Source organism: Pelodiscus sinensis, chromosome 2 (assembly GCF_052426305.1).
Source record: "Pelodiscus sinensis isolate ZL-2025 chromosome 2, ASM5242630v1, whole genome shotgun sequence".
Taxonomy (NCBI): domain Eukaryota; kingdom Metazoa; phylum Chordata; order Testudines; family Trionychidae; genus Pelodiscus; species Pelodiscus sinensis.
Genome location: NC_143053.1, coordinates 254,773,113 through 254,800,150, shown reverse-complemented (window position 1 = coordinate 254,800,150; position 27,038 = coordinate 254,773,113). Strand labels below are relative to the sequence as shown.

At 58.0% G+C, this 27,038-nt stretch overlaps 2 protein-coding genes across 2 annotated transcripts; both read left to right on the top strand.

Annotated features, from left to right (window-relative positions):
* The first annotated feature begins 88 nt into the window (after window positions 1-88).
* Window positions 89-12,529, top strand: LOC142826675 (zinc finger protein 777-like). Its single transcript, XM_075919777.2, has 5 exons — window positions 89-545; window positions 2,568-2,954; window positions 4,992-5,118; window positions 5,725-5,838; window positions 8,764-12,529. The coding sequence occupies exons 1-5, from the start codon at window positions 522-524 to the stop codon at window positions 9,669-9,671; spliced, it is 1,560 nt and encodes a 519-aa protein (XP_075775892.2). The 5' UTR covers window positions 89-521; the 3' UTR covers window positions 9,672-12,529.
* A 5,081-nt stretch (window positions 12,530-17,610) lies between these two features.
* Window positions 17,611-26,874, top strand: LOC102461113 (zinc finger protein 783-like). The gene is made up of 6 exons (XM_075919773.2): window positions 17,611-17,761; window positions 18,929-19,318; window positions 20,322-20,448; window positions 22,268-22,381; window positions 23,922-24,032; window positions 25,469-26,874. Exons 1-6 carry the CDS (start codon window positions 17,738-17,740, stop codon window positions 26,416-26,418), a joined length of 1,716 nt encoding a protein of 571 aa, XP_075775888.2. The 5' UTR covers window positions 17,611-17,737; the 3' UTR covers window positions 26,419-26,874.
* Window positions 26,875-27,038: the final 164 nt, after the last annotated feature.

The following is a 27,038-nucleotide window of genomic DNA, read 5'->3' as shown; positions in this document are numbered from 1 at the left end:
CTTGCAGCGATGGGACCGTGCTGTGCACCAGGGGCTGGCACCAGGGGCTGCCACCCGGACCGGGCCAGCAACGGCTCAGGGCTAAGAGGGAGGTTGGGAACCCGGTGGCTACAAGCCCTCTGACGTGGAGTCTGAGCTGCAGCGTAGGGCGGGCAGCCGGGGTCCGGGGAGCCCCTCGTGGCCGGCCCAGTCGTGCGCTGCAAGGAGCGGGCGTGCAGCCGAGTCCGCTCCAAGGAGCCAGTGGTACGGACCTTGCACCGTGGAGCATCCACCAAGGCTCGGCGCCGCGTTCCTCCTGGCCACCGGCAGGGGCCGCTGTCGCTCGCGGCTCCGCCCCGCTCCCCGCCCGCTGACTCCGGCCCGGCACCAGGCCGCGGCTCCCTGCCTCCCCCCGGCCGGCCCGTAAACTCGGCCCGCTGCGGGTTCGGATCCCGCCGCCCGGCTCCTTCCCTGCCGAGTAGCCGCGCCCAGCTCCTCGGGCCGCCGCGGCGAGGGGCGAGCCCGGCCCGGGAACAAAGGCCATGGCCGAGCGGGCCGCTGCCCAGGTAAGGACCCGTCTGGGGGGCCGGGGCTATGGGCTTGCCTGCTCCCCAGCCGCGGGGCCCGCTCGCTCTCGGCGGCCGGGGCTCGGAGACGCCCGGGGGGCTCTGTGGCTGCGGGGCGGGCAGCGCTGCTGCTCCTGGGGGCCAGGCGGGGCGGCCGGCTCTACCGGGACACGTGCTCCGCCTGCAGCCCGGAGCCCGCTTTGTCTGGCCGGGGCCGGGGGGCCCGGGGGGTTCCAGGCAGGCTTCCCGCCACCCCTGCTGCTGGGGCCCCAGGGCCGCGAAACAGGAAACTTCCCCGCGGGGGCCCTCGGGGTGTTCATCGATAGGGCGCTTGGAAGTGCAGCTGCACCCCGAGCAACTAGTCCGCTGGTCCTTCCCTTTTAATAAACTCTGTGTCTTGTGGGCCGCCTCCCTGGGCCGCCAGCCTCCCTCCCTTCCTGCGGGTTGTCCACAGCTTCCCTGCCGCCACTCCTGGCCTGCAAAAATGCTCCAGGGAGCTTCGGAGCTTTTGTAATTGTTCCACCGGTGCCACCAGTCCCTGCCAGGTGGCTCTGGTTCCTTTCCCCCCTCTGATGTAGGAGCCGCTGGTCTTGGCTCCTCCTGGTCCCCTGTTCCTTACGCAGGCCATCAGGTTCTTCCTTCCAGTGAAGATGCTGCCCACCTGGAGGGCCAGTGGTGCTAGCGCTGGGTTGGCTGTGGGCTCTTCCCCAAGATCGGGGCGGTCCGTGAGCCATAGTTGGAGCACCTGCTGAGTTAGGGTCTGGGTTGACTTTGCAGGGCTAGTTTGAGGTCTTGGTGCCTTTTTTTTTTCTTTCCACGCTGAGCAAAATGGATCCGAAAATCCCAGACCCAAGTGTCCCAGGGCGCAGTTTGCTACAGAATCGTGTCTCAGAACAGAAATGGACCTGAGCCCTGGCCTTTCCACCTTCGTTTCGAGAATCTCGTTGCATTTAAGGGCTTGATTTCTCCCCTGACCTCTGCCTAGCATGAGAGTGATCCTCTAGGCCAGGGCTACTCAACACGTGGCCCGAGGGCCACATGCAGCCCGTGGCCTGTTTGTTTGCAGCTCGCAGTGCAGTTTTGGTTTCCGCGGGGCTCAACACACGGCCCGTGGGTAGGATCCTGTGACCTCCACTGGGAACACACTCCACAATGGCGAGGCATCTCCCAGGCAGGGTGAGCATTGAAAGAGGCAAGCGGACGGGCTGGCTGGAACAGACGGGTACAGGATGTCGGCGTTTCTAGCCCCCAGGGAGGAGGTGCTGGGAGCACCGGGCAATTTTTCTGGGAAGTGCTGGTGGCTTAGCCTTGAGGGCAGAGCCTGAGAGGTGCTGACTGGCCACAGTTGGGTCTGGCGCCGTGGCTGAGCAGCCCTGCCTCCGTCCCACACAGAGCAACGGACTCCGGTGTGGAGATGTCAGCCCTTCCGGGCCCTGTCCTTTTTTGCTTCTTGTGTCCGGCCTGACTCGCCCAGCTCTCCACTCACCGCAGGTTGGAGCCCTCTGGCTTGGAAACATTTTCTGAGTAAAATCACTCCAAGAAACGCACACCCTGAAGCTTCAAGCTAAACACCCAAAACACCGGTATACAACTTTCTTTTTAAAAGTGCTCATTAAAAGTGCGGTCATAGGGTGACAATGGGGTAACTATTGCGTTTTATTAATATCAGCAGAACTGACTTCAATGGGGCCTGGGTGTTGTGTAGTCCTGCCTTAATCTTTGTATTCATGCCCGTCAGTGTGAGAAGCTATTTGCATACATTTGCATATATATTTGCATATACATGCAACCGCATTTAAGTGGCAGTATGTGCTGAGAGTATCATTGTGGCCCCCAGGGCTTCCAAAGTTGAGTAGCTCTGGGCTAGGTGGTTTCATGTGGGCCTTCAAAAAGAATAAAGTTGAGGTCCCATCAAGCCTCGAGCAGCCTTGAGCATCCAAGCGTCTGTTGCTCTGGGGGGCGGATTTCGACAAGTAGGAACGTGCTCCCCATTCTGTTTTCACGGTCTTTCTGCACACGCAGGCTCTAGAATGGGACAGTCACCGGGGGCCCCAGCCTCGCGCTCTCCCACGCCGAGCGTCCGGGAGAGAGACCCAGCTGCAGGCAGAGGAGATCTCCCTGACGCTGGGGGCTGCCATCCAAGCCACGGAGAGGAAAGTGGACGCTCATGCCATCCGGCTGCTGAATCTGGAAGGGAGAACGGGGACGGCCGAGAAAAAGCTGATAGGGTGTGAGAGGACCGTGGTGGAGTTTGGGAACCAGCTGGAGAGCAAGTGGGCCGTGCTGGAGACGCTGATCCAGGAGTACGGGCTGCTGCAGCGACGGCTGGAGAACATGGAGAACCTGCTGAAGAACAGGAACTTCTGGATCCTGAGGCTGCCCCCAGGTACCAAGGGGGAGGCACCCCAGGTAATTGCCCCAGCTCCTAGCTCAGACTGATTAACAGTGGAGAGGCATGATGAGGTCACGGAGTCCCTTTCTTCCCCCATACACGAGGGTCAGATGTACCAGGGTTAAACTGATCAGTTGTTCGGTGGCCAAGAAGAAACACCTGCTTGAAATCTAGTTATGTTGTAAATTCCATCAATCACTCTCCCTCGCCTCCCAGTGTGCTCAGACCCCCCCGGGCTCATCTCCCCCAATAGGGGCAGTGAGCTGTTTGGAGCAGAGAACAACCTCAGTCGGATGTTTGGGTAATGCTGGCTCTATAGAATAGACTCCAATCCAGACTAGGGATGTTAAGGATTAGTTGACGATCCGATAAGCATTTGCTCCCCCTTGCTGCCTCTGAGATAGAGGCAGTAAAGGGGGGCGGGCGGGGTACTTCAAAGCGGCAGCACCACACAGCTGAGCCAGGGATCAGCTGTTCGGTGCTGCCGCTTTGAAACCCCAAGGCGGCATTTCAAAGGGGCAGCCGCTGCACAGCCGATCCGTGGTTCAGCTGTGTGGCGCTTCCCCCCTTTAAAACGCCGCCTCTGCATTTCAAAGGGGCAGCCCTGGATCCCGTGTTCCACTGAAATGCCACGCAAAACCCGGAGTCGTGACCCCGGGCTCCATGGCTTTGAAATGCCCAAGAGCCCTCGCTGGGGACTCTTGTACATTTCAAAGCAGGCACTGGCATGCAGCCCGGAGTCAGCGGGTCTTCCCGCTGGCCTGGGCTGTACATGGAGTTCCACGTTCCTCCTTTGAAATGTACAAGAGCCCCTGCTGGGGCTCTTGTACATTTCAAAGGAGGATTGCGGAAGTGCCTATCGACTAGTCGAGTAGTCAACGGAAATTCCATCGACTACTCGACTAGTCAATTAACCGCAATTTAACATCCCTAATCCAGATGGGGACTTCGTCACAGTACCCATAACCAGTGTTGACTCTAAGCCGAGGGGCAGCCCAGCATCACATCAACCCTGCCCAGTCAGTCAGCTCCACACTGAACCCTGAGCCTCTGCCCGGGCGTGGCTGATTAATCACCTGTGAAGCGGGGCTGCCCCACGGCTTAGCGGGAACCCTGCCCGTAACTAGGATGGACTCAAGGCCTAGAAACAACTTGGAAGTGGCTTCAGCTTCTCTCTCACCCCTGGGTGCCCCCTGCCCGTTCGTGAGGGTTTACAAATTCCGCTTTCGTTTTACACCACGGCCGTGCAGCAGGCCCAGGCAAACCGCCGGGAAACTGGCCGGCTTGGTGGGGAGAAAGTGAACGTGAGGCTTAATGCAAAGGTGCTGTCATGTGCACGCAGCAAACAGGCTGGAAAAAGAGAGAGGAGTAGCCTGCCCCCCTCCCCATTCCTCGGTATGTACAGCACCTAGCACAGTGGGGCCTCCAGTCGTGTAATGGAAGGGGAGTTGCACCCGGGTGAGCTATAGGGCTAGTATAGACCAGCCTATCCGGGCTCTGCAAAGCCCTGGTCACCCCGTTCTGTTCTTCCCTGCCTTCCAGTCAATGCAAGGGGAGGATAAAGCGTGAAAGCCTCCGATCGCGCTGGACTGCCGGGTGTTCCTCACTGGAGCGCGCCTGACGCTTCCCGCGCAACAACGATCCTGCTGCCGGGGCGGCTTCCTAGGAAGATTTCACCTTTTTAGCAGGGCCGAGCGGGGGAGGGGGTGCTTTCCCAGATCCGGCGGGGGGCAGAGGATTCTGGAGAGGAAACGGGCTCGAATTGTCGCACCCTTCCTCCCATCCAGGAGCACCTGGGTTTGAGCATGGCGCTGTGAATCTCGCCCTGGACTGCAAAGGGGTCTGCAAGGGCCGATGGTCCTTTCCTCCTGTGTGTGAGATGATCTGAGCAGCTTGCACAGCAACATGCTTGGATGGGGAGTGGGGGGTTGTGTCCCCTGCCGTGTGTGTTCAATATTTTCCCCTGCTTGCGTGTGGAGCATCACGCGACAGCACCGGCTGCTGCCCTGACGGTTCAGCAGCCGCTGCTGAGCGTGCAACGCTTGTGGTTCCAGGTCCCGGTGCCCTGTGATGACGTCTCAGGCTGTTTCCCCGAGCGGGCGTGGGAGAGCTTGGCAGAGTGGCAGAAGGAGCTGTACAAGAACGCGGTGAAGGGGAACTACGAGGCCCTCATCTCGCTGGGTGAGGACCCCTGGACTCCCCTAGGACCTGGGGCTGCTGAAACTCGCTGTGCTCTGGGGGAGGCGTGTTTTCTGGGCGCTGCCGTAGTAGCTGGGGCGGGGCTGTGAGACGCGAGTGAATCGAGCGTCCTCTATGCAGCATGGTTCCCTTCACCAGCAGGTGTGACAGGCTCCAGGGCTGGCGGGACAGGCAGCTCCTGCCATCTCTTGATTCCCTGGGGATTCCCACCCTTCAAACTGCAGCCCCCACGACCGATGTGCTGCAAGGCTATTTTGTCAGAGGGGCAGGGGAGAATAGGCCACACCCACAGCACCTATGCATCTATGGGGTCTGGGTCTGACCCAGCGGCTGATCCCGAGGGTCCTGCGCAAGCCTCTGTCCCCTGCAGCAAGGCGAAGGAGCCGTGGCCAGTGGCCCATCCGTGAGCCTTTGCTGCTCCGTGGGAGCCATCGGGTGATCTGAGCCCAGCCCGAACCGGCAGGGGTGGAGAGCGCAGCTCTGCTGGGTTGGGTTTGCCTCCGTGCCTCTTCCCCCTCCAGCGGGCTTGGGGGGAATCCTTCCCGCGCCAGGCAGCCGGTGAGCGTCGCTGTCTCTCTCCACGAACAGACTACGCCATCTCCAAGCCCGACCTCCTGGCCCAGGCTGAACGGGGGCAGGAGCCCTGCGTCGGGGGCCGGGAGGACTCCGAGAGAGGAGAGGTCTCTCCGGAGCTCTGTGCGGGTGAGTTCCAGGGCTTTGTGGCCAGAGGTGGGAGGGGGCGGGAAGGGGCGGGCTGTCGAGCGGGTTCTCGATACCCAGTCGCAGAGAGGGGATCCTGAAAGGAGGTGGGGGTGCGAGAGGGATAGAGCAGGGGGCATAGGGCAGTGATTCTCACCTGGGGGTCTGTGAGCGCTCGCAAGGGGGCCTGCTGAATCCCAGAGCTGGAGCATCAGCACCCTCGCAGGAGTGACATCAGCCCTGATTCACGGCGCCCAGCCAGGCTGGGTCAGACCAAAGGTCCATCCCACCCAGTGTCCTGTCTGCCGACCGCAGCCAATGCCAGGTGCCCCAGAAAGAGTGACTAGAACAGGGAATCATCAACTGATCCCTCCCCTGTCTCCCATTCCCAGCCTCTGACAAAAAGAGGCTAGGGACACCATTCCTGCCCATCCCGGCTAATAGCCATTGATGGACCTAACCTCCATGAATTTATCTAGCTCGTTTTTAACCTTGTATTCATCTTGGACTTCACAACATCCTCTGGCAAGGAGTTCCACAGGTTGACAGTGCGTTGTGTGAAGAAAAACTTCCTTTTGTTTGTTTATAACCCTGCGCCCTATTAATTTAATTTGATGATCCCTAGTTCTTGTATCATCTGAGAGAGTAAATAACTCTTCTTTATTCACTTTCTCCACATTTGTGATTTTAGAGACCTCTATTATATCTCCCCTTAGTCCTCTCTTTTCCAAGTGGAAAATTCCCAGTCTTATTAATCTCTCCTCATAAGGCAGCCATTCCAAATCTATAATCATTTTTGTTGCCCTTTTCTGAACTTTTTCCAAGGCCAAGATAATTTTTCTAAGATGAGGCGACCACATCGGTACGCAGTATTCAACATGTGGGCGAACCACGGATTGATACAGAGGCAATCAGATATTCTTTATCTTACTCTGTATCCCAAGGGTGGGGAACCTCAAGCCTAGGGGCCAGATGCGGCCCCAGGCTTGCCTGGATCCGGCCCCCAAGGCTCAGGGCCCCCTGCCAGCATTGAGGATCCCGTGCTGGAGGTCCAGCCCCCCTCAGCACCCTGCCAGGCAGGAGCACACGAAACCTACTAGGCTGGACCCTGCGAGGTTCTGCTGTGTGAAGGGAATGTGGAGAATTTCTTTTTTTCTTCCCCATCGGGTCAGAGGCCATGTCAGTGGGGGGAGGGGGGGTTCTTCTCACTTGTGTGGCCCCCCTGATTCAGTGGCCCCCGACCCATAAAAGGTTCCCGATCCCTGCTCTGTCCCTTCGTTAATGATTCCCGACATTCTGTTTGCTTCTTTGCCTGCCGCTGCACACGGAGCAGATGTTCTCAGAGAACTCTCCACGGTGACTCCGAGATCTTGCTCTTGAGTAGTTGTAGCCAAATTAGCACGGCTCGACAAATAAGTGAATCTACTCTCCCGGGGCGAGTAGATTTCAGCCGGTCGCCCCGTTTACCAGCGGCGCGCGTGTGCACAAAGTGGGGCTGGCGGATGTGCAGTGTGGGGCTGGCACGTACATTTTGCTGCGGTTTGTTAAGCCCTGCAAACTAGTCCCCATCATATCAGATATATATAGTAGCCTAATGTCTGTGACTCTGCAACGCTGAAACGCTGGTTGTTCCCTCTGGGCGGCGCTGTTGCCTCCCGCCATGGCGCTCGGCTGACTTCTGCGCCGCTCAGCCGGGCCCGTGCTGCATGGGGAGCGTGGGGCCCAAATGGCTGCTTGCTCCCCCGCGGCAGCCCGGCTGAGCGGCGCAAAAGTCAGCCAAGCACCTTGGCAGGAGGCAAACTGAGGTGGGGCGGTGATGTGCGGCGTAACAGCGGCTCCAGGCCCTGCCCCGGCCATGAACGTCACCGCACCACCCCCCTTCACCTCCCGCAGTGGTGCTCGGCTGACGTCTGCGCTGCTCAGCCGGGTCGCTGCGTGGGAGCAAGTGGTGCAAGTGGCCGTTTGGGCTCTGCGCTCTCTGTGCACAAGGAGGAGGAGAAGAGAAAGAGAGTGAGAGGCAGGAGGGGGAGGAGAGAAAGAGAGTGAGAGGCAGGAGGGGGAGGAGAGAAAGAGAGAGAGAGGCAGGAGGGGGAGGAGAGAAAGAGAGTGAGAGGCAGGAGGGGGAGGAGAGAAAGAGAGTGAGAGGCAGGAGGGGGAGGAGAGAAAGAGAGAGGCAGAAGGGGGAGGAGAGCTGGGGGGGAGGCAGTAGGAGAGGAGAGAGAGAGTGAGTGAGATTGAACGAGAGACTGGAGGCTCAGGAGAGACCGGAGGCTCAGTGCTAGGCACTGGGGCCGCACCTGTGTGAACAGCCGAAGAGGGTCTCCCTTCGTGATGAGCATGGTACAGTCCGCCCACTCACGCCTGTCCTGGGAGGAGTGGTCGAGATGCTGCTGGCACCACAGGGCGGACTGCACCAATGGCACTGAACGGGGCGGGGGAGACTTTCCTGGAATGCTGTGCCGACGAGGCTGTAACATTTATAGTGCCCCCTACTCTGAGAGGCTTGTCTCATGTCCCTGGCCGTGGCCAGTCACCACCCATCCGTGGGCTTGAGTTGGGAGTCCAGGCGCCGTCTTTCAGGAGGTGCCAGCACCCCCCGCCTGGACAGTGAATGCTGCCTGTGTTCACGCAGTGCGCCATCAACCTGTGGAACTCCTCGCCAGAGGATGTTGTGAAGACCAGGACTTTAATAGGGTTCCAAAAAGAACTACATACATTCATGGAGGATAGGTCGGAATGGTGTCCCTCGCCTCTGTTTCCTAGGGGCTGGGGATGGATGATAGGGGAGAGATCACTTGATAATTCCCTGTTCTGTTCCCTCCCTCTGGGGTACCTGGCATTGGCCGCTGTGGGCAGACAGGACACTGGGCTAGATGGACCTTTGGCCTGACCCAGCCTGGCCACTCTGATGTTCTCTTTGTCTTGCAGTGGAGAGCGAGGTGGTGGTCAAAGTGGAGCTGGAGAACCCCGAGGAGGAGCCGGAGCACTTAGAGCTCCAAAGGACGTTGCCGGAATTGGAGGTTTTCCAGGGTCCGGAGCTGGGAACGGCCCAGGAGGAAGCCCCGTGCAGCCCGGTGGGGGAGCCAGCAGCCCTGGCTGGAAACGACCTGGAGGACCCCTCTCTGCACGTGACGGACTTCCCGGAGCTCAAGCCGCTGCTGATCCCCCTGCAGAGCGCAGCGGCCGTGAGGGTGTTCGTCTGCGCCGAGTGCGGGAAGAGCTTCCGCAGCCGGCAGCACCTCGCCCTGCACCAGAGGGATCATGCGGGCGACGGGCCCGGCCTGCCCCCGCCAGGGGAGAGAGCGGCCCCAAAACACGGCCCCCGGCCACCCGCCCCGGGCCAGGCGGGCAGCAAACCCTACCAGTGCTCCGAGTGCGAGCGCAGCTTCTACCACCGCTCCAGCCTGCGGAAGCACCACCTGTCGCACACCGGGGAGCGGCCCTACGCCTGCCCCGAGTGCCGCAAGAGCTTCAAGCAGAAGGTGAGCCTGGTGCTGCACCAGCGGGTGCACGCGGGGCCCAGCGAGGGCTCCTTCATCTGCACCCAGTGCGGCAAGTTCTTCAGCCACCACTCCAACCTCCGCCGGCACCTGCGCATCCACACGGGCGAGCGGCCCTACCAGTGCACCGAGTGCGAGAAGAGCTTCACCCGCAACCAGTACCTGGTGGAGCACCGGCGCATGCACGCCGGCGAGCGGCCCTACCCCTGCGCCCAGTGCGGCAAGAGCTTCCGCTACAAGCGCTCGCTCTACTACCACCAGAACAGCCACGCCGGCAAGGGCTTCCCCCCGCCGGGCCTGCTGGACCCTGGGCCGGACGTGGGCCCTGTGGGCTAACAGCCGGGCCAGGATCGAGGCTCTGGGGGCTTTTCGGGGGGGGCTGCCTCCCTCCAAAAGCAAGTTCCTGATTTCCAGCCAGCTGGGACCACGGCACGGCCGACAGTGACATCGCCGGGAGTTTCCCCGGGCGTAAGCTCTCGTTTGAGTGCAGCTTTTTGTGAAGAGACGTAGGAACGTCAGACTGGTTTTTCAGAGGGAGAAGGCCTCCCTGTTCGGGGCTCGGGGCCAGCAGATCCGAGGGGGGGGGAGTGGAGTGGGATAGTTTAAAGGGGACATGGACCCTTCTAGCCCCACTGCTGTCCAGTTGCAGAGAAATCAGGGCCCAGCCCCTCTATCCTGCTGTGACGGAGGGGCAAAGGGGCCTGACAGCACAGGAAGCGGGGGAGGTCGTGTCCTAGGCCCTGCAGGAGGAGAGGCAGCAGTAATGGGGCTGAGGCATCCCGGGGGCCGGCAGGTCCTGGCTGGGTTAAGGAAGGCCTGCCCCACGCAGGGCCGCACCCGCTCAGTGCTAGCAGGGATCCCCAGCTCACGAACGTTCAGCCATTCAGCTCCCACATTTTGCTGCCTGGCGGGGAGGCTGCAGCAGGGACCTGTGTCCCCCTCCCAGAGGGGCCGTGCAGTGGTTCCCATCCGCGCTCCCGAATCTTGCTGGGGGTCGCTCCCCTGCCGAGCCTCCCTGCCGCATTCCTAGAGAACCTCCTTGCCGTTACTTTCCCACCTGCCTGCTGGGACGTGTCCCTGGGGCACCTGTGACCACCAGGCCTGGGCCTGCCAGGGGTTACTTCCCAGTGCCAGTGGGCACCACTAGGCCTCGCAGGCCCCGCTTCCTCCCTGCCCATTAGGCTCCCTCCAGCCCGCCGCATCTCCCTGGAGTGACCAGCCCCTGGTCTGCCGGACACACGGGGGTCAGAGGTTCGCTGCCTCCCAAGAAACAGCCCCCCCAAGTACGGCTGCCCCGTTCCCCAGTTCCCCCTCAGGTCACAGCTCTGCCTCCCACCCAGCCTGTTGCTTGGCGTAGCGTGAAAGCCGGGCTAAGGCTATTTAACCAAGCACAGGGCCTCAAGCAGTAGCAGCTGGTTCCAGCTAAAAGAAAATCAGAAGCCATGTTCTAGGACCTTGTTTTCATTCCCAGGGACTGCCCTCCCCCAATATCCTTGCCACATTTCAAACCCCTAGTCCGCTGCCAGGCTGCCGGTCTTTTTGCCCCCAACCTCTGTCAGTCCCATCCTTTGTCTGTATTCTTTGTGTTGTGTGAAACCCACGGGAGAGGGCGTTTCCATTCTCCCGCAGCTCAGTACGCAGACGGGCCGGCTGGGTGCAGTTCAGGGAGAGAGGTGTCTGCTCCCTCCTGGCTGAAAACGGCCCTTCTGAGATGGGTCCCCTCCTGGAGACCCGCCGTCCCTTCAAGACTCTCCAGGTAATTTTCATCTCGCCGTGACTGTTCTCCGGGCATAGGCCGTGCAGTGATGACGGCGACCGCTCGGCTGCTGGCTCCGAGCCGAGACCTTCGGTGAGCTCTGACGAGTGCATCCGACCTGGGGGGCCCTGTGGCCCCAAGGGATCCGTGTGTCTCAAGCCCATGTGCCTTGCCTCCTTCTCCACCCCATCGCGAGGCCTTTTCAGTGAGACGGGGCCTGGTGCAGCACTACCGAGCCAGGCATGGCTCCCACACTGCCTGCGTTGCCCGAGAGCAGAAGGCACCTGGGAGAAGGACCAAGGTGAGTGGGATAAAACAGAGAGAAGAGGAGAAATGAGGGCAGGAGGGAGGAGCTTGGTGGGTCGGAGAGTCAATGGAATGAGGTTTTCACGACATTCTGGGAGGTAGGGCAGCGGTGGGGAAACTGAGGCATGGGCTAAATGACACCCCAGGTTCCTAACCACTGGGAAATGCTGCCTCTCACCTGCTGCAGTGCCAGGTGGAGAAGGTTGGTGGTAGAAAGAGCCTGGTCTGGGTGTGATTTGGCTTTGCCCAGGGGGGATGATTAAAACAGTCCACAGGCTCAGGACTGATTCCGATGTGACTTGCCCCAGCCTGCTGCAATAGGCTGGTTTGCGGCCGAGTGGTCACAGGCGGCTTTTGTGCTGGGGGAAGCCCGTTGTGGTGGTGTTAGTTACCATCTGCCTGAAAGGGGAAGTTGGGAAGCGGCCCCACGAACGGGGCTTTCCGGAGTTCGGAGGGATGAACTGGCAGTGACTTGGTAGAATCCCAGGTGGGCAGACAGAGTCCAGCCCCCTGCCCAAGGCAGGACTAACCCAACTCAGTCATCCCAGCCAGGGCTTTGTCCAGCTGGGAATTCACAACCTCCAGGGATGGAGATTCCACCCCCTCCCTCGGGAACCCATCCCAGTGCTTCCCCCACCCTCCTAGGGAAATCATTTTTCCTAATATCCAACCTAGACCTCCCCCACTGCAACTTGAGACCTTTGCTCCTCGTTCTGCCATCTACTACCACTGAGAACAGCCTCTCTCCAGCCTCTTTGGAACCCCCTTCAGGGAGTTGAAGGCTGCTCTCCAATCCCCCATCACTCCCCTCTGGGTCCTATTTGGGGCCAGTCTTTTTTCAGTTCCTCCATTCTGACCCACACCCAGGTTTCTTTGGGCTGGAGAGCTGCCCCTGCCCCGGACAGGGCTGGAGGCAGCTTCTGTTGTGTTTTGCATTGATCTGCCATCTCCTTGCTGTAGTTTTCCCTGTCTCTCTTCCCCCGCCCCCCCGCCCCCAGTGTAAGCTGTGGGTTCGGCTAGCTGTGTTTGTGTTGGCTGTTTAGACTGTGAGCTCTTTGGGGGCAGGGACTGCGTCTTCTGTCACCTGGCACTTAATAAATGGTGATTCCCCTTAGGGCACAAATGTACATTTTTCCTTGGTGTCGATCCTTTGTGTCACACAACCGCACCCGGGTCATTCCTTGATTGCTGAGTGTCCCCACATTTTTAGCATCAATTTGGATGTTTCATTTCCTAGTTTTCAAATAAAAGCTCATGCACGTACTCGCACGCCTTGTACCACACACGTACGAGCCCCGCACTGCTCCACTCCGTCTGCGCCAGACCCGCCCCAGCCAGCATGGAAGATGATGGTGAGGGGAAGGCCAGGATGGGGAGGGCAGGTTTAGGCAAGCCCTGTGTGGTAGGCCAGGGTATGGAGTGAATGGAAAATACCAAGCCCCCAAAACGCACCACTGGAGCTAAACCAATGAGACATCCGTGGCTTATGCTTTGAACAAGAAGATGTTTAGTGCCCTGGTTTCCATGGGCGCAATGGGAGCCAGCTTAAAGGGGTCTGATGTTCACTTTGCTCGGCACTTAAAACAGGGCTGGGCCCACAGAATGCATCTGGCTGCTTTCCGTTTCAGTCCTGCTGCCTGCTTGTGCCACTGAATTTCCAGGCAGTGGCTCAGGCAGCAGGATCTATTTAAATGATTCATGGCTCCCAGTCACGTTATCCTGGCGGGGCCAGAGCCCTGAATACAGGGCCGCATTATGACTTTTGTGGGCCCTAGGCACTTTTGCCTTCGTGGGCCCTTTTCTCCATTTAAAAAAAAATTACAAATTACATTTTATGACTGTGTTAGTATAAAGACGAATATAATCCAGGCTGGATTATATTCGTCTTTATACCAACACAGTCGAAGTATGTATCTCGCTTATTGCAAGAAGTAAACTGCGCTGAGGCTAAGTGAGGCTATTACTACGACATTTTAATTTTTTCTTATTTAAGAAAAAATAAGACATTTTTGTGGGCCCTACAAGTTTCGTGGGTTCCTCTCACCATAATAATATCAATATTAAAAATTATTTTTGATACAACTTTAAATACTTCAACATTTAATTTTTTTTCTGTTAGGCAAAATTTAATAGATTTTCATGGGCCCTAAAAGTTTCATGTTTTTCTGATGTGAGAAAAAATTAAAACATTTTCTTTGACCCTAAAAGTTCATTTTTTTCCTTCTGATGTTAAAAGAAATTAAAACATTTTTGTGGGCCCCTAAAAGTATTGTGGGCCCTAGGCACGGTGCCTACTGTGCCTAATGGATAAGTCGACCCTGCCTGAACCCCAAGGCAAGCAGGAGTTATTAGTTTGAAATAACGGGCTTGGTAGTGTGGATGCTCTGCTTGTTCTGTCAAAATAACTCCCCAGTGTAGACATGGTCCCAGAGAGTAGGAGGCTGGGGTGGGGGGGCAGAGTGGCATTGCCTGGGAGTTTGTTGCTGGATGGCAAGAGCATGTCACTGAAAACAGCTGTTTGAATTCAGGATGTTAAATATCCGTTAATTGACTAGTCAAGTAGTCGATGGAATTTCCATCAACTAGTCGCTAGGCACTTCTGCATTCCTTCTTTGAAATGTGCAAGAGCCCCAGCGGGCGCTCTTGTGCATTTCTAAGCAGAAGCACCCTCATGGAGTCCAGGGTCAGCGGGGAATTCAGAGTCCCCCACTGACCCTGGGCTTCATGTCACGCTGCCGCTTTAAACACCACACAGCTGATCCCGGGCTCAGTTGTGCAATGCTGCTGCTTTGAAATATCTTCTCTTCCCCCCACACTTTGCTGCCTCTGTCTCAGTGTTTCTCAACCTGTTTTTTTATAAAGTACACCTTTTTAAAAAAAAAAAAAAGTACCCCCAGGATATACCGTTTTCAGACATTTTTTTTTCTACCATTGCAACACATTTGTTTAAACAACTTAATCGGAGGCAGGTGAACAATGAAATGGGTGGGTGTAAAAAGTACAAAAATAATAAAGCGCTGTAAAAGTTAAAACAAATTCAGTTTTCTCCAAATTTCAGTTGTGTTGACATATCCCCCCCCCCCCAAAGACTTCTCTCAAGTATCCCTAAGGGTACTCATACCATTGGTTGAGAAACACTGCTCTATCTGATAGAGGTAGCAAGGGTTGTGGGGGGGGGAGACTGACTAGTCGACTATCTGATAAGCATTTGCTTATCGGATAGTCAACTAGTTCTTAATAGCCTTAGTTTGAATCCCTCTGTACCCTTATTGGACTTTGCCTTAGTACTGAAGGACAAGCCCTGTTTCCAGGCTGGACTTGGCTCCATAGGGCTGAGGACAATTCTGGCTTTGATCCAGAAGGGGGCAATTGCTTTTCACTAGCACTATGTGATCACCATGGAGGTGCCCAGCCAGAAGAGTTACCAGCTGGTGGTGAGCTCCATCTCACACCTCACCAGGTGGACTCGGCCTCTGAATGGGAAGACCTCGTCTTGCAGGCATATCAGTGTAACCCACACACCTGCTGGGGGGGGGGGGGGCCCTGAGACCACTTACAGAGAGAATAATGCGTCTGCTCTTCAACCTTAGCTACTAATCAGCTGGCTTCTAGCTCATGCAGCAGAGGCTCATGCTTCAGAAGTCCCAGGTTCGATCCCCAGGATCGGCATTACACAGCACCAATTCTGACCACCCCCCAGACCCATATTGGATGGAGTGGCTCTGCATCCAGCAGAACTGAGTAACACAGACGATCTGCACATCATGAGCCAGTGACATTCCTGCCTCGGGGAACCAACCAGGAATCCACCTTTTTCAGCTTCCTCCTGGAGGCCCGAGGCTTGGCTGAGAGAACATGCAGGGAGGATAGCTGTGGACACAGCCATGTGGGTTGAACCACAGCCCTTCAGTTTTCCAGGCCAGCACATTGTCTGCTCCAGTCTGTGGTGCTGGAGAAAGGGACTTCGGAGAAGATCCTCCGGGAGTTGGTCGATCTCCCCAAACGGTGCCCTTGTGAGAGGAATCCCACACAGGACAGGATATTTGCTTTGCAGGCTCCTAGGCTCTGGGAAAAGCCGCTTCCTCACAGCCCTTACAGGGAGTACGGCTGAGGTGAGGGGCAGCGTATCATCCTCTGGGACGATGGGGGCACGGCCTCTCGCCACCGAAATGCCAAGTGGTACCAGGCCTGGGCCCTTCGGTGTTCTGTCCTGGGATTTAGCTTCAATTTACCAGTAAAAGTCTTCTAAGGCCATGTCTAGACTGCAGGGATCCAGTTTCTGATCAGAACGCCTGGTCGAAAACCCTTCCTGGAGGCTCTGGTCACCGTGCAGCCAGGCGAGGGCTGGTTCCCTCCCTGCTTTGGATCCATACAGCTCCCAGAAGCAGGCGCTAGGTGCCAGTGGCTGCAAGGCGCAGGGGTAACAGTAAAGCTCTGAGCTACCATTAGCTCTGGCTCTGCTGCTCCTATTGGGTGGGCAATGGTGGCCAATGGGAACTGCAGAGGCAGTGCCCACAGGTCTGGGCAGTGCATAGAGCCCCCTGTCCCTTCTACTTTGGGGTCCCCCAGCTGGACCCCCAACCCCTCTGCCCCCACCCTGAGCCTCCTTCCACACCCAAATTCTCACCCTGCACCCCCTCCTGCACCCCACCCGAGCCTCCTTCCACACCCAAACTCTCACCCTGCACCCCTTCTTGTATCCCCCTGCCCTGAGCCTCCTTCCACACCCAAACTCTCACCCTGCACCCCCTCCTGTACCCCCCCGCCCTGAGCCTCCTTCCACAGCCAAACTCTCACCCTGCACCCCCTCCCCCCGCCCTGAGCCTCCTTCCACAGCCAAACTCTCACCCTGCACCCCCTCCTGTACCCCCCCGCCCTGAGCCTCCTTCCACACCCAAACTCTCACCCTGCACTCCCTCCTGTACCCCCCCCGCCCTGAGCCTCCTTCCACACCCCCCCCCTGCCCTGAGCCTCCTTCCACACCCAAACTCTCACCCTGCACTCCTTCCTGTACCCCCCCCGCCCTGAGCCTCCTTCCACACCCAAACTCTCACCCTGCACTCCCTCTTGTACCCCACCCCTGACCTCCTTCCACACCCAAACTCTCACCTTGTATCCCCCCGCCCTGAGCCTCCTTCCACACCCAAACTCTCACCCTGCACCCGCTCCTGTACCCCCCCCGCCCTGAGCCTCCTTCCACACCCAAACTCTCACCCTGCACCCCCTCCTGTACCCCCCCCGCCCTGAGCCTCCTTCCACACCCAAACTCTCACCCTGCACCCCCTCCTGTACCCCCCCCACCCTGAGCCTCCTTCCACACCCAAACTCTCACCCTGCACCCCCTCTTGTACCCCCCCCGCCCTGAGCCTCCTTCCACACCCAAACTCTCACCCTGCACTCCCTCCTGTACCCCCCCCCCCGCCCTGAGCCTCCTTCCACAGCCAAACTCTCACCCTGCACTCCCTCCTGTACCCCCCGCCCTGAGCCTCCTTCCACACCCAAACTCTCACCCTGCACTCCCTCCTGTACCCCCCCCGCCCTGAGCCTCCTTCCACACCCAAACTCTCACCCTGCACCCCCTCCTGTACCCCCCCGCCCTGAGCCTCCTTCCACACCCAAACTCTCACCCTGCACCCCCTCCTGTACCCCCCCGCCCTGAGCCTCCTTCCACAGCCAAACTCTCACCCTGCACCCCCTCCTGTACCCCCCGCCCTGAGCCTCCTTCCACACCCAAACTCTCACCCTGCACTCCCTCCTGTACCCCCCCCCCCCCCTGCCCTGAGCCTCCTTCCACACCCAAACTCTCACCCTGCACCCCCTCTTGTACCCCCCGCCCTGAGCCTCCTTCCACACCCAAACTCTCACCCTGCACCCTCTCTTGCACCCTAACACCCTGAGCCCCTCCTGCATCTCAAAGCCTTTCTCAACCCCCTCCACCGCCCGCGCCTGCAACCCCAGCCGGAGCTCTGCCCCCTCCCACGCCCCCACTCCCCTGGACGTGGGAATGGAGGGGGCAGAGGAGTGGGGAGCGGGGTGACGAGCTAGCTGCCCCCGGGAGGGGAGGCTGGCGGGTCCTTGGCCAGCGGGGGGCGGGTCAGCCCTGGACGGACTCCCGGGAGGGACCCCAGGACCCAGCCCGGCTCCATCGCCCCGGCCCGGCGGGTTTCCCAGCTGCGGCCGGGGCCGGGCCGAGGGTGTCCCCGCCCGTGGGCGGCCCTACGCGAGAGCGCCCGGCGCCGCCCCGCTCCCCGCCCGCCGGCTCCAGGCCGCGGCTCCCTCCGGCTCCGGCAGCGCGGCGGCCCCGGGACCCTGCCGGCCGCGGGAGCAGCCCGCCGGGGCCATGGCCGAGCGCGCCGCTGCCCAGGTAAGGCCGGGCCGGGCTGCTGGGGCCTTTGTGCCGGGAGATGCCGCCCCGGGGCCCCCCGCGCTTCGGAAACAGGCCGGGGCCTGCCCGGGGGGGCGGGCTGCACAGGCGGGGCCCCCGCGGGAGTTTGCAGCGCTTCCTCCCCGTCCTGGAACATGGCAGCGGCCGCTGCTTCCCCGGGCTCCGCGCGTGTGATGGGCGTCCGGGGAGATTCGGAAACATCCCCCCCTAGGCGGGCGGGGACGCTCCGGGCTGCTTCCCTGGGGAGGGGGTGGAATCTCCATCCCTAGAGGTGTTGAAGTCCCGGCTTGACCAAGCCCTGGCTGGGCTGATTGAGTTGGGGTTGGTCCTGCTTCGGGCAGGGGGTTGGACTCGATGCCTCCTGAGGTCTCTGCCCACCCTGGGATTCAATGGGCAAGTGCCCCCCTCCAATCTATGGAGACATGATCCACCCCCTGCAAACCTTCCCCCCCACACACACAGCCACCAGACCTGGGAGTTTTCTGTCCTGCGGATGCGCCATTGGACACCCCCGCTTAAGAGGGCAATGCGACCTCAGCGCTTTTTCCGGAGCCCCCAGAAAAGATGTGGGCGTACTCCCACGCGCAGCTGGAAAACCGCCCCGGGATTCCCTAGCGGTACAGCTCTCCCCCTGATTTAAAAAGAGCAAGGACCAGGCAAAGCCAGGGGTGAGCAGTAGGTGGCCGGCAGGCCCGATACCAGAGTGGCCCAGCCCATGTCGCTTTGCGCAGCTCCCATTGGCTAGGAACAGCGCACCGCGGCCAATGGGCGCAGTGAGCAGCCGTCCCTGCAGATGCGCAGGTAAATAAAGCGTCTGGCAGTCCAACCAGGGGCGAGCCCTGGCAAACCGTATCCAGCCTGAAGGTCGCTTACTGCTCATCCCTGGGCAAACCCCTGGTTCAAACATTGAAGTCTCAGATGCTCTGACTTTGGCAGATCTACCCATCCTTTATCTGTCAGGAAGTGACTGCAGCTACGTGGCTATAAGACACTTTTGCACTGATGTCGGAGTGCCTGCATGGGGGGCGGCTGTTTCTAAATGGATCTAGTTAAATGGGTACAATGCTCTCCTACAGACAGGGGCCGGAGAAGGCTTTCCTAAGTTGGCTTGAGACCTCAGCTCTCACTTTCTGTCCTTGCATGCAGGTGCAGCAATGGGACATGGAGTCCCCTCGCTCGGCTCCTTGGCAGCCCCACGTTGACCCCAGGCGAACGGCTGTAGGAGGAACCCAGCTGCAAACGGCCGAGATCTCCCTGTGGACAGTAGTGGCTGCCATTCAAGCCCTGGAGAGGAGGGTGGATTCCCATGCCTCCCAGTTACTGAGTCTGGAGGGGAGGACCGGCACAGCGGAGAAGAAAATATCTGACGCGGAGAAAGGAATGACGGAGTTTAGTAACCAGTTGGCCGTGCTGGGGACGCTGATCCAGGAGTACGGGCTGCTGCAGCGGCGCCTGGAGAACATGGAGAACCTGCTGAAGAACAGGAACTTCTGGATCCTGAGGCTGCCCCCAGGCACTAAGGGAGAAGTCCCCAAGGTAACCCTGTCCCGGCCGGTGTCGAGGGGGGCGCTATAAAGCGTTGAAGCTGGATCAGACGCTGACGGGAACAGAAGAGAAAAGAGACCTCTTCTGTAGCGTTGGTGCTTTTATTTGAATGCCCGTTGTAGGGTGTGATTTTCCTGCACTGCTCGTTGGCTGCTTCCGTCCTGGCTTGCCACGTTATTTGGCTTCTGCTCCATCTTAGCTTCCCCGGGCAGCTGGATTTGTGTGGCACTCAGAAGGCCTCTTGCAAATGTATCCGGGGAGAAAAAAAATTGATAAATGATCAGGAGTCTAAAATGGCCAAAGTGCTGAATTGCTCTTTTTAATCTATCTTTAGTGAGAAAAACACAACAAGGTGTCGGAGCAGTGAAGAGGCAAGAAAGGCCTAGAGGTGTATTTAAAATAATTGTATCTATTTAAAAAGCTGCTGATGTATATTTAAAACAAATTTCAGGTAAGGAGGCTGTATGACATACCTTAGGATTCATGGTACCCTGACCAGCGGGGGCCAAGAGGACCAGCCACAGTAAGCGCTGTCGGTTAACAAAGGACTCATTTTGCTGCATAAACTTGCTCATAATTTTTTAGATTGAATCATAAGAATTTCACCCAATTTCGTACACTCCAACAAAGTGGGGGGACGGTCCCCCTGAGGTCATGTGGCTTCTTGTGTGACTGAAGAGTTGGAGGATGGGGCCCCTCTATGCACGGCCTTCATACAAATCGAGCATTGAATTTAGTGTGTTGTATTCGTATTGAAGCTATTCATCTAGCATGGTTGTTGCTGGCATTGCTACTTGGATAAAAAAATAGAGGGAAGGCTCATCGAATCCCAGGGCTGGAAGAGACCTCAGGAGACATCGAGTCCTGCCCCCTGCCCAAAGTAGGACCAAGCAAAGGGCAAAGCCCAGTTCCAAGAATATTGGCCTGTGACCATAGAGTTGGGTTTTTTGCAGCGCAGGGAAGGGATGGAAACAGCTAACCCTTGTGCTTTCAGGTGCCTGTGACGTTCGACGACGTCTCCGTCTACTTCTCCGAGCAGGAGTGGGGGAATCTGGACGATTGGCAGAAGGATCTTTACAAGAATGTGATGAAAGGCAACTACGAGTCATTGATCTCGCTGGGTACGGATCCGTTCTCACCCAGCGGGTAGAGTGTCTGGCCCCCGGACGTAGATGGGTTGGTTCTGGGCCAGTCTCAAATCCCTTGGCTCTCCGAGGAAGCCGCGTGGCACGAAACGGCCGTAGCAGGACACGCAGCCATTCACGTCTCTATGGCTGGCTCGTCGGAAGCCGAGGCTGGCCGCCGTAAACGGACAGTCCGGGCGGGTGGTCTCAGCGTTGTACTGGACGTGTGTCACATCGCAGAAATAGGGCCTTCCCTTTGCGCCCCATCGGCCCCTTCCGGTCCCCGAGAAGGACTGATCTGCAGCGCTGAGTGGGGACGGAATAGTGCCATCGGTTAAACAGTTAACCGAGAAGCGGACGCTTCTCGGTTAGTGCTCCCGACTACATGCATTTCCCACCCCCCAGCTCTGCTAGTACGTTTTAGAGGGCTGGCCAGCAGCCGGGCTCAATCCCGGGAGCTACCCCCGCTGCGGCTCTGCGGTAATCCTTTCCTTGCCAAGCCGCAGCAGGTGCCGGACCTGGCCCAAGCCGGGAGTGAGTGCTTGCAGTCGGGATGTCAAATATCGGTTATTGAATAGTCGATTAACCATGAATTCTTATCGGTTAGTCGACTATTCTATAGACCCCTGGGGGCGGGGTCCGCAGCCAATGCGCTCCGGCCCCACTTCCGAAGAGCCCCCTGCCATCCTGCGCTGCTGCCTCCGTGTCTCTGGGGTGCCAGAGACCAGCTCCCCTCACAGACCAGCTGCCTGTCACCCTGCGCTGCTGCCTCTGATAAGGAGGCAGCAGTGCTGTGCAGCAGCAACCCCTGTCTGGGGGCGGGTGTCTGCGCTCCCGGACCTGGCACACGCCGGAACTGAACCTGGCTGCCTGCCCGCCTGGCTCTTAATACACTTTAAATGCAGAGCCGCAGCAGGGGTAGGTCCCAGACCCGGCACAAGCCAGGACTGAGCCAGGCTGCTGGCCAGCCTGCTAACAAATTTACTGGCAAGGAGGGGAATGCGTGTAGTCTATAGTATTAACCGATAAGCGTTTGCTTATCAGTTAATCGACTACACTATTCTATCCCTTGCCGTGCCAACCCTTATCGATTAATAACTTAGTGCACAGCTCTTAACATCCCCAGCTCTGGGGAGCAGTCCCATGTCGTTGTCTAGGTTCAGCCTCCGTGGCCTGCTGCCTCGCGGGCAGAGCCGCTGCCGTGACTCTCCCGGCTGCCGTGCATTGCCAACGCGCCGGGATCTTCCTGCCGCTAGGCGGGTGGTGCCCTCTCTCTCCACTTACGGGCCGTACGCCCAAGTGTCTCAGCATCTGGTGCTACCCACCGGAAGGGCTAAAAGCTCCGTGGAAAGGCGGGAGGGATTGATGGACTGATTGATTGTCAAGAAACAGGGACCCAGCAGTTCCTACGGCTGTATTCTGTTGTGCCGTTGCACGTTTGACTTCAGGAGTGGGATCTGCCAGCCCCTCCCTCTCAGCAACCCTCTCCCCTTCCAGAAGCTGCTGCTGCCTGCCAGAGCATTCGACCGTGAATCTCCGCACAAGGGTGGAGGGAGAAGTTTCTCCTTAGAATCATAGACTCCCAGGGCGGGCAGAGACTTCAGGAGTCCTCGAGTCCAGCCCCCTGCCCAAAGCAGGACCAACCCCAACTCAATCCTCCCAGCCAGGACTTTGGCAAGCCGGGACATAGCCCCCTGTAGGGATGGAGAACCCCCCCTGTCCCTGTTTGTCATTCCCAGACTGGTTTAAAATCTCTTGCCTGGCTGTCAGGAAAACAGGAATAACTCTCCTCCTTCCTGTCCTCTCGCATGAACAGACTACGCCATCTCCAAACCGGACCTTCTGTCCCGGATCGAACGGGGGGAGGAGCCGTGGGGAGGGGAGCGGGAGGACGCTGAGGAGAGAGAGATCCCAATGGAGCCCAGCTCAGGTGAGTGGCGTGGCGTGGCATTGGGTGTGCTGCTGCCAAATCTAGGAGTGGAGGTCATGACGCTAGGCTGGGACCTCTCTGCCGTTGGCTTTCTGTGTGACCTCGGTGTCTGTGTGCCCTGTCTGGAAAATGCATTTCCCTACCGCACCGAGGCATTTTGAGGCTAAACATTTGGTGTGAGGATGCTCCCCTTGGCGTAAGCGAGGCTGTATAAATAGGGTATACAATAGTGCCCCATAGAGAGGGAAGAAGGGGCAGTGCCAGGAGAGAGTAATAAAACTGGAACTTTTCAATGTGGAAAAGAGACGAGTAAGCAGGGAACTGATTGAGGTCTATAAAATCATGACTGATGTGGAGAAACTAAGTAAGGAAGTGTTATTTATTCCTTCCCATCACACGAGCTTTAGCGGGTCACCAAATGAAATGACTAGGTAGCAGGTTTAAAACAAACCAAAGGAAGTTTTTCTTCATGCAGCCCACAGTCAACCTGTGGAACTCCTTGCCAGAGCATTTTGTGAAGGCCAAGATTATAACAGGGTTGAAAAAAGAACTAGATCATTTCCTGGATAGATAAGTGGCTATTAGCAAGGATGGGCAGAGATGCAAAAATCACACTCTGAAGTGTCCGTAGGATCTGTTTGCCAGAAGCTGGGAGTAGGTGACAGGGGTCACACGATGATTCCCTGTTCTGTTCACTCCCTCTGGGGCTCCTAGGATTGGCCACTGTTAGGAGACAGGTTACAGGGTGGCCGTTATTATACAAGAGCTGCCCCCAGCTGTGGCAAGTAGGGTGCCCCAGAGAGCACTGTGAGTGACGCAATAGAGTTGATGGGATGAAAAGCCGTTTGCTCTGACTTCAGCCAGCCAGGATGGAGAGAGCCATGCGGGGGTTGGAGATGGAAAAGAAGCCAGGAAAAGGCATGTCCTTCTCTGGAGCGGAGCAGGCTCAGCTCCCCGGAACTGAGAGCCAAGATCTAGGACAGGCAGCACAGGGAGGTTGGTACTGGAGGCGTGAGGAAGGTAGAGCCACATTTCAGCAGACACAGAGGATGGTACGGGCTGAGCCTGCTACTGCCGCTTCCCCCACTCCCTGTGCCCGCCGGCCAAGGTTTGTCGGAGTGACGTTGGGTGCCCAACATGGGTCTGGTTTGTTTTTTCAGCAAATGCCAAGCAAACCGCTCTCTGAAAATCAGGCCTTAGGTCAGGCACCCCCAAACGGAGCTGCCCCGAGCGAGGAATTGCTTTGGCAAGGCTTGGCCAGAGAGCGCTCGCTCAGCGCTTCCGATGCGTGCGAAGGGCCGTGCAATCCAGCCAGGCTCTCGCACGCCTCCCTTCTCTATTGGCATAAGAATCAAGGACCAACGTGAGCAAAAAACCCTCTTCTCTCCCCGCACTGCCGTCCCAAGCCCAGGCGGCCGGCCCCTTTCCGTCTGCTCTCTGCATGCCGCCCAGAGTGCCCTGTGTAAACGCTGGCTCGCAGGATCGCATGAGTGCCTAGGCGCGGCCTGAGCACAGCGTCTGTCTCTCCTCTCGCACACAGAGCCACGGAGCCTTCCGCATGACGCGGGCCCTTGGGTCAAACAAGAGGAGCAGGACGTCGGGGGCCAGTGGGAGTCAGAGGAGAGAGCGTTCTCGACAGAGCCCCGCCCAGGTGAGCGAGCAGCTGGAATGACTCGGACAGTGAGTGGAACTGGAGTCTGTCTGTGAAGGGAGACCTCTTGGCATCCCTTCCCATCTCCCCTGCCCAGGCCTGCCTGGCAGCTTCCCACCGGGCCTGCGTGACTGAGAATCATAGAACACGAGGACTGAAAGGAACCTTGAATGGTCATAAGTCCAGTCCCCTGCCCTTCCAGCATAACCAAGCATCATGTAGATCAGTGTTTCTCAACCAGTGGAACAAGTACCTTTAGGGATACTGAGAGGAGTCGGGGGGGTACGTCAACACACCTGAAATTTGGAGAAAACTAATTTTTGTCTTAAGTTTTACAGCGCTTTCTTAGTTTTGTACTTTTGACACCCAAAAATTTCATCGCCTGCCCAGCTACAATTAAGTAGTTTAAACAAATGTGTTGCAATCGTAGAAAAAATTTGGTGTGTCTGAAAACTGTAGGTACTGGGGGTACTTATAATTTTTTTTAAACAGGATACTTTATTAAAAAAAAAGGTTGAGAAACACGGGTCTAGATCATCCCTAACAGATGTCTGTTCAACCTGCTGTTAAATTTCTATCCAGCCTAGGGGTGTAATAGTGTAGTCAATTAACCGATAAGCAAAAGCTGATAGGTTAATGCTATAAACTACATGCATTCCCTTCCCCCACACACACCCCGACCTGACAGTACATTTTTTGGCAGGCTGGCCGGCAGCCCAGCTCAGTCCAGGACCCTACCCTGCTGCAGCTCTGCATTAGAAGTGTATTAGGAGCCAGGCAGGCAGGCAGCCCAGCTTAGTTCCAGCTTGTGCCAGGTCCAGGAGCTCAGCCCCTTCCCTGGACAGGGACTGCTGCCTCTGTACCAGAGTCAGCAGCACAGGGTGACAGGCAGCTGGTCTGCGAGGGGAGCGGGTTTTTAAACTGTCTCCCCTCACTGACCAGCTCTCCTCTGGCACCCCAAGCTGCTGCCTCTGATACAGATGCAGCAGTGTGGAGTGGCAGGGGACTCCTCATGGGTGGGGCTGGAGCGCACGGACTGTCGGCCCTACTCCTGGGGACTATAGAATAGTTGACTAACCGATAAGAATTCATGAGGTTAATCGACTATTCAATTAACCGATATTTAACACCCCTAATCCAGCCCTCTCTTTTGAGGCTCTGGGGATGGCAGGTTGGAGCAGAATTGGTTTTTCTTTTTATGTCACATGGATGCTCTCTGAGCCTCTTAGCTCAGTGCCCCTCTTGGCTGGCAGGAGGTACTTGGAGTGTACCATGCATCCCCGGTCACTGTCTCCCTGTGGAGAAGGTTTTAGACGACAGGAAGTCGGGGAGGCAACTTTCTCCAGCAGAAGATGGCAGGACGCTGAGAAGCGGGGGGTGGATGGACAAAGGGTAGAAACTGGAATAACTTTTGGTTTCCCCTCTGATTCCGGCAGCCGACGAGGTTGGAATTGAAGCCGAGGAGGGAATCCCGGTGAGCCTGGAGCTGTACGCCACGGTGCCCAGGCGCCCCGAAGAGGCGGTTTTCCAGTACTCCGGGCAGGAGCCGATCTGTGACGATCAGGATGGCGTCAGCATCCCGGGGAAATATCCCGATGGGACCAGCCTGGAGGGGTTGGCTATGGGGGACAGAGACTTCGGGAACTTCACCACGATCATCGTCCAGGAGGAGAGCCTTCCCGGCGAGGCGCCGTACATCTGTTCCGAATGCGGGAAAAGCTTCCTCTACGAGCAGCAATGCGTGCTGCACCAGCGGATCCACGACGGGGCCCAGGCGCCTCCCGAGGGCAGGGAGCGCTTCGAGCAGAGCCACCCTCTCCAGCCCTGCCCGCGGAGCCCGCCGGGGGAGAGACTCTATAGCTGCCCCGAGTGCGAGCAGAGCTTCTCTCACAAGTCGAGCCTCAGCAGGCACCAGCTGTCCCATGCGGGGGACCGGCCGCACACCTGCGCGGAGTGCCAGAAGAGCTTCCGGCTAAAGATCAACCTCATGCTACACCAGCGGAGTCATGCCGGGAAGAGCCGGGGCTTGTATATCTGCAGCGAATGCGGGAGGGGTTTCAACCACCACTCCAACTTCATTAGGCACCAGATGATCCACACCGGGGAGAGGCCCTACGGCTGCACCGAATGTGGGAAAACCTTCATGCGGAAGGAGCATCTCCTGACCCACCGGCGCCTGCACACGGGCGAGCGGCCCTACCAGTGCCCTGAGTGCCGGAAGAGCTTCACCCGCAAGCAGCACCTGGTGGGACATCAGCGCATCCACGTGGGGGAGAAGCTCTGGGGGCCGGCGGCGGCGCGGGAACGCTCGCCCGAGCGGCCGGGCAAAGCGCGCAAGGGGGAGCCGGTCTCCAAGCATTCGGTGCACAAGGAGTTCCCCCCGTAGGCGCTCTGTTAAACGCTGCCAGGCAACTCTGGCTGGGGATCACAAGGCATCCGAGCAAGGGAGCGAGACCAAGTCACTGGGTGACAACTGGGGAAGTAAACTTTAGCAGGATGGTCCGTGGAGAGCGGTGGGAGGTCGTTGCTTTGTGAACACTCGAGTCTATTCCCACCATGGCAAAAACCAGCAAGGCGGCCTCAGTGCTCCATGGGAAGCTTCTTGTGCTCTTCCTGTGTTTCTCTTGCGACTGGATGACACTTAACGGGACCTCACAAGGCTGCTACTAATCTGTGAGCATCGGGAAATCTGGAGAAATGTACATGAGCCCATTGAAGCAACAGACACTTTGAGGGACATTTTCAGCAGTGCCTGAGTGACACCGTCAACCTGTGGAACTCCTTGCCAGAGGATGTTGTGAAGACCAGGGCTTTAGCAGGGTTCAATAAAGAGCTAGATAGATTCATGGAGGTTTGGTCCATCAATGGCTACTAGCCAGGATAGGTAGGAATGGTGTCCCTAGCCTCTGTTTGTCAGCGGCTGGAAATGGATGACAGGAGAGGGATCACTTGATGATGCCTTGTTCTGTTCACTCCCTGTAGGGCAGGGCTGGGGAAAATACAGCT